At 37.4% G+C, this 7137-nt stretch overlaps 1 protein-coding gene across 1 annotated transcript in view; it reads right to left on the minus strand.

Moving 5' to 3' along the window:
• LOC121320658 (neuronal membrane glycoprotein M6-b-like) overlaps window positions 1–7137 on the minus strand; it is a 44956-nt gene extending 37819 nt beyond the window's left edge. Inside the window, exon 1 of the mRNA XM_041259190.1 lies at window positions 6896–7137. Within this exon, the coding sequence (XP_041115124.1) occupies window positions 6896–6899 (4 nt within the window). The 5' untranslated portion in view covers window positions 6900–7137. The remainder of the gene's footprint in view (window positions 1–6895) is intronic.

The following is a 7137-nucleotide window of genomic DNA, read 5'->3' on the forward strand; positions in this document are numbered from 1 at the left end:
TACTCAAGGAAATTAAATATTCTTGACTGACAAAATTCATTAACTAATGATCAAACAAGTCTTTAATTCCAATGCCACAGTAAATTATAACAAAACATGTTGCATCTGAGTGGATGCCCAATATTTTATGTTTATATATATATATATATATATATATATATATATATATATATATATATATATATATATATATATAAAAATTGTATTAACCTTAGTCGTGTATATTAGGATTCACCCAGACTGAAATGCATAAACAACATCAAACTCCAAAGCGTCAAAACTGCCAATCCCCCTGCTGAGTGTCTATGAATAGGCTTCTATTTAAATTGTTGGGACAATGTCATGGTTGAGCAAGCATTCCCACTCAGTAAGCAACAGGCCTATCATTTCATATCACAATAAACAATGTCCAGTTTTGTTACCAGTCGACTGATTAAACCCAATACCAACAGAAAAACAATCATCTTCAATGACGCGTTGACAGAAAACAAAAAAATTGAACAGTTTGCGATTTACTTCTGGCCCACTTGAGCTCTCTTGTGCAGTTTCTCACACTCCTGAAATCCTGAAAGACATCATCTGCAGTCTAATTGCAAAGGTTGTTTATTTTAGTTCCACTGCCAAATGGGTGACTGCCCAGAAATCAGTCAATTATGAAAACACATCTCTTGTAAAACAACATGTTGTAGGTTTAGTTGGTATAGGCACAGGCGTACCTACATATTTAACAGGTTAGGAAGGGGAACACTTACTTTGAAGTCAAATGCATTAGAGAACTAAACAGAAAGAAACCTCACCACCTACGTCTTTCTAAAATACACTGGCGTTGAAGTTTATGCCAGTGTTTCTACTACATGTTTAAGTTTGAAGCATTTTTATTTTGGTTATTTTTATAGTTTAGTTGAGTACCTAAAAATAAAAACAAAGAGCTCTGGCACATGTTATATTACAAGTGACTGCTGGATACCACCCTCAACTTTACACTGCTTTAAAATTATAAAACAAATAGAAATACTGGCGGTGATAAAAATGATCACATAATGTAATACTGAAGGCAGTGAGGGAAGCTGAAAATCCACATACATGTACGGCACCCCTAGCATACATAAACATAATCAGGCAATACCACAACCTAGAGATATCGGAAACAAATGATTCAAGAGGTAAAGGGGTTACACTTTATTTTTAACAGTTACTCTCCCTCAATTTAAAAACAGCTGGACAATCTGTAGAGGATTTTTTTTTTTTTTTAAACGATGACCTTGAGCAAACACACATAACATTACTCTTGATGCCCAGACATCTTCTAATGTGCTACTCACGGTCCTGAACATTATTTACTGATGGTTTATAAAGGAAGGCGCTGTATATTTCTGAGTTCAACAACTATCTTCTCTGAAGAAAGGAACCAATAAGCACATTCTACTAGTATCATCTTCTAAATTGCTTGCCTTTTTCTTTTTGCAAAAGCTTGATGTTTCCAGATGTTCTGGACGGTCTACACTGGTAGTTTGGCTTTGTTAACAAGACATTGTTTTCAGATATGACAATATCCTGTCACCATCTTGATAGCCTAGCTGTTTGCAGTTCCATTTTCAGAAATTAAAGCTTTTCATTAGCGTCTGTTGCAACAGCTGCTATGACAAAAACCAGCTGAATCAACCATACAATATACCAATATCTTAAGCTAGTCTAAAGAAAAGGCTATTTTTTTGGAGAGGAGGGGTTGTTTTAGTAGTGTTGCTTGACAAGGATTTAACACTTGTTTCAGTAGTTTTTGGATACGGCTAGTTGAGGTTAGCTACTAGGACGGAGATATATGCAACAGAAAACAAACTTAAGTAGAGGAAATGAGGATATGGTTTGCTGCCTAACTCACAGAATGTTGATGCCTGTTGTTTTTTTCCTTTCTTCCTGAGAAGTTTCAAAACTCCTACTTTTGCTATAGAATGCTGTTCTTTACATACTAGCATTATAACAATTTCCAGTTATACACAAAGGGCATCTAATTAGAATATGTCTGTGAGCTTTTTTACATCACTCATCAACATAACCCAATCACATGACCTCTTCACAAGCACCATTAACTAATTTGATAACTGCAAAGTGGCTATTCTACATAGGCTAATGACCTATATGTATATGGTATATACACACACACACACACACACACACACACACACACACACACACACACACACACACACACACACACACACACACACACACACACACACACACACACACCATCTGGCTCATTTTTCTAAAGACATTAGTATTGAGTTTACTTTTGTATGTTACGAACCACAACCCGTTATCATGTTTTGAGTGGTGCACACAATTGTGTTGACAGCTGAATGTGAATTCATAGTCGTACAACTAAGCCAAGTATGATGTTAAAATGAAAAGCAACTTGATATCATGGCTTATTTGTTTACTCTATATTTTCACTGGATATGTGTTATCTGATTTTACAAGGACTGAGTCCAATTTCATTTCGCATTACAGCCCTGGAGAGAACAGCCAATGACACTTTTGTTTCCCCCAAACAAACTTACTTTGAGTGTAGACATTACAAAATCTCTGGACAACATTAAATCATAAGGCAGTGTGACTTTAAATAACAATTCACAGGGCATCTTTGAGGGCTGAGATTAGTAGACAGACAGAACAGACTCTCACTACTCGGAGAACCGTGAGGAGCTTTCTCTGCAGTTTGGGAGCAAGATACCCATGAGAGCAAGAGATTCCGGCATGGTTTGAACAGAAGAACATATAACACATGGAGAGTCCCTTTACTGCTCGGAGGACCAAGTTCTAGTGGCTTGGAGAGACACGGCTACCCATAGGGACGGAAAGGTCCCTGACCTGGAATAAGAAAGATTTAGACAGGTGGCGACCTCATGGTTGAAATCAAGCCGGCGTCCAGTGCCAGGTCATGTGCTCCGAAGGAACCTGTGAATAGGAGACAGTTTAGAGGCCAGAGCTAAGACAGATAGCTCGCTAGAGAAGAAAGATTAGGATAGAGAGCTTATGCAGAGACAAATGCGCATAAACTGCGAAAGTACAGTGTGTGGTCGGGGGTCCCCTCTGGCTTCTGAGAGAACCGCTGCCGTGTAGGCATATGGGCGGCACTGCCGAACCAGAGGCAGGGGGAGTGAGCTCACTGCACCCCCTACAGGGAGCCCTGTGCATTGCTTGCGGTATAGAAGAAGAGGAGAAGGAGGAGGAAGAAAACAAACGCAAGTTAGAATCGTGCATATACAGGTGAATATAGATTGACAGATATGATAGCCAAAGAGAAGCTCCCGCTCTACCCACCCAGGACTGACGAATCGGCGGGGCGCAGCTCTAGAGCCAGGCTTTAAGATGGAGCTTGGGAGCGGAGGCAGAATCCCGCTGCCCGAGCTATGTGCGGCCGATTTCAGCTGGACTAACGGGAGGAGTGGATTGAGACAGGACTGAGGTAGGAAATGGAGATCATAGTGATACAGGGGTTCCTCTCCGACAGCCCCCGAATTTTTGCCTTAAGGCTGACACTGAATTAATATTAAGAGCATAGATGTATTAGCTGCCTGCAACACCAAGCAATGGCGGCTTTTTATCAACAGCAGAAGTACATCAGTACTTGAACAGCTTCGTTCATGGCACTAAGCAGATCTCACTGAAGAATAAAATCGTTTTTTTAAATCTGCTTCGGCAACTTCTTTCTTGACACCAGTTTTGTCTCTGAGTCATCAATTATATTTAATTATATACGAAACGGTCTCTCATAAGGTACAGAATGTTTCATTTTGTTCAGGCCCCAATTCAATTGACTTCTTTTTTTTGGTGTGTGTGTGGGGGGGGGGGGGAATATAAACCCTAGAAGATATAAATATGCAATAAATTAAGTGAATGTTTATTTGGAGTAAACCAGTATTTATTTAATTTTTTTCTGTTTCTTAAATGTGTTCACATTTCCTTACGTTTGTTCCAAGAAAGTGGGAATGAACTTAAAACAAACAAACAACAACAACAACAAAAAACCAGAACCTTTCAGTAACCTTAAATTAAACAACCATTGTTAAAAAAAAGGCCTTTTAAAAACAAATGTTAAGCATCTCTTGGTCTGTCTCTCTACAACTGCAATCCTATAAGATCAGTTTCCATCCTTAAACTTTACAGTTGTAGTTGTAGCTTCAAATTAGGATTCAACAAAACATGCAGTGTGTGGGCAGATGAATCAGCTGATGTGTATAGGGGAAGCCAGGCTTATTTTCCAATGCCTCGATTTAGGATAAAACTGCATCATGATGTTGCCTCATTCATTGGTTTACAATTACTTCAGCTTTTATGACTGAGATCTAATAAGTCAAGGGGTACAATCTTTGTTTTAAATGCTGTTGTAAAACTTGGCTTTACATCAACATGTCCACTGACTCATATTTACTGAGACTGGCTTTTGTGCTGAAGGATCTCTTAGATAAACAATTTGAGTTGTAAATAACAGTCAGCTTTTCTGATGTCACCAGTCACTCATGCCTGCTGCTTGGTGCCTCCTAGTTGTGTTGAAGGATCTGTAGGTACTGAATAATAAAGAAACTGCTTCAGGGTATTAGCAGAAGGGGTTCCTTCCTGAATCAAATTAAAAAAGTAGCAGGGTTGCATCACACTACTACAGTTTCACCTTTTAAGCATCTAGTTGGAAGCTTAATTGTATTTTTGTGTTTGTTTTTTTTAATTTTTTTTTTGGGGGGGGGGGGGGGGGGGGGGTTTGTTGTTTGTTGTACTCTGAATTATACAAATATATAGTTTATAGTTAAAACTGTTGCCACAAGGATTTAGGATAAATACGTAAAGGTGATGCTGGTCCACCATTTTGTTTAATTTGGGATAGCGTCAGAGGGCACTATTGACCTCTTAGCTTTACAATCTTCCTGGGGCAACAGCACAAACTATTTTCATCATGGGACCCTCCACTAACCAACTGGGATGGAAGTTTCCATTTATGGGTTTAATAATATTATCTTTAAAATATTGCTTTATGAAAATGTTATTTCTTATAAGTTTAGTATCATGGGTGTATTCTCTATCATTCTCAATTGTACTTTCTGTTTCGATCAATATTTATCCAGGTGTCCCTTTTCAACCTATTCAGATGTAAATCTAAAAAATCACAGGTAAATGGCACCGAAATTAAAGCTGCACACTCCTAGTGGTTATTTTCCAAACCACTATGGATTCAGGGTTTTCAAGGGGCACTTGGTAGAATACCCAGTAGATAACACATTTAATTGGATATTAAACAGGTAATAAAATGCAGATTGTATATTCTTTTAATATCACAAATTGCTAAAATTCCTAATATATCGTATCATTAGCATAACTCAGTTTTCTAGCCAGTTTTCAGTTTTCCACAACCAAGTGTGGACAGCAACATTGTGTAATAAACCACAATAATAATATTCCTGCAATTGACACAAAATCGGTTTTCAATAGTAATATTATAAACTTGAAACTATTCCTTCAGTTATACTGCACTATGACAAGAATACTGCATTATGACAAGTTTATAAAGGGGAATGAGGTTATCTTTATCTTAGTAAGCAGATCATCCTTACAAAGCAAAATTATGAACTCTAGTGCTTGGCTTGTACACTGTAAGGAAAAAGCTATCATTGTTTTTTAAAAGATTTGATGGGGAATGCCTGTAGGAATGCAATGCCTTTTCTTTTTGATTTTGCATATTCTTTTCTTCACTGTACTCCATTCAGTTAAACCAATCAGTTCACATGATTTGTCACTGGGTCAATTAAAAAGCAGACAACCAACATGTCAGCATTAACTTCCCATTCCAGACAGGGTTCTGAATAAATGATTGCATTGAAGTAGAATAAAGTTACACAGAGCTAGCTTTAAAGTGAGCAGAGCCACATTGAAATGCACTTAGACATAGGCACACACACATACACATCCAAACTCATTTAATGTGGGTTGTTTCAGTAAACTAGAATCACTTCAAAGACAAGAATGTCATCTTTCGTTAATGTAGGAAGCCTGACCGTGACTCTTCTTTATTATTGTGTCTTTCCTAATGTTTGGCCACAATGGACAAAGAATGAGCAAGAAATCTCAGGCAGAGACAGTGACTGTGAGTAATGCCAAATGTCTGGTTTTACAGCAACAGCTGGTATTGATCTGCAAAGGAATTCTTCCAATATAAGATCCAACAGTTAATTTTGATTGGTTATGGCACACACTCACGTTGTATGAATATCACACAATCTAACCTTTGTTTTTTTTAGACTTGGTAATTATGAGTTGCTTTTAAAACAAACAAACAAACAAAAAATCGTGAAACAAACAAATACATAAATAAACAGATCGCACATGCCCACAGTAAACCTTTAGCTTTTACAAACTGAATTGCGAGAAAAAACTAAAACAAAGCAAAAATAAATAAATAAATAAATAAATAAATAAATAAATAAAAGGGTATATTGTGCACATATTAGTAAATAAAATAGACATTAAATTAGCCACACTTTTTAACTTCTGTCAAATAAAGTAAGTTCATCATTCGCTTTATAAATTAAACAGAACAGACAGCTAAAGAAATATTAATTTCACTGCGTTTTATTACTAATCGTGTATCTCCATTATTGCGCAACGAGACTCCAATCAATTACTGGACAATCTTACTGGGATAGAAGAAAAGAAAAAGAAAACATTAAAGTATGGGGGCGGGGCGGGGGGCATGTTTAAAAAATACACTGCAAATAAACTATACCTATCTTGCTTGATATGTGTTGCTGCTATTTAGAGCGAATCGCTAAATAAATAGCAACTTTGTCGGTACCTTTTCGGTTAAAGAATTACCATTTAAAAAAGGGCGAAAAAAAAAGAAACTTACCCATTTTCTTCCTTTATGACCTTTTCAGTTTTGCAGTTACCAGAAGTGATTTAAAAGTTGTGGAAGTACAGCGCTATATTAAAAGATGGGTGCAGTGGTGCCAGGCTCCCTGCTCTCTCTTAGCACTAATGATAGAAGGTCCCGTTTGGAGACAGAGGGTGGTTACGTCACCGCTCTGGATTACTTGTGGTGGGAGAGAGCTCTTAATCCTTCAGACTTTCTTCATCTACAATGGGGGAAAA

Source organism: Polyodon spathula, chromosome 9 (assembly GCF_017654505.1).
Source record: "Polyodon spathula isolate WHYD16114869_AA chromosome 9, ASM1765450v1, whole genome shotgun sequence".
In the NCBI taxonomy this organism is placed as follows: Eukaryota; Metazoa; Chordata; class Actinopteri; order Acipenseriformes; family Polyodontidae; genus Polyodon; species Polyodon spathula.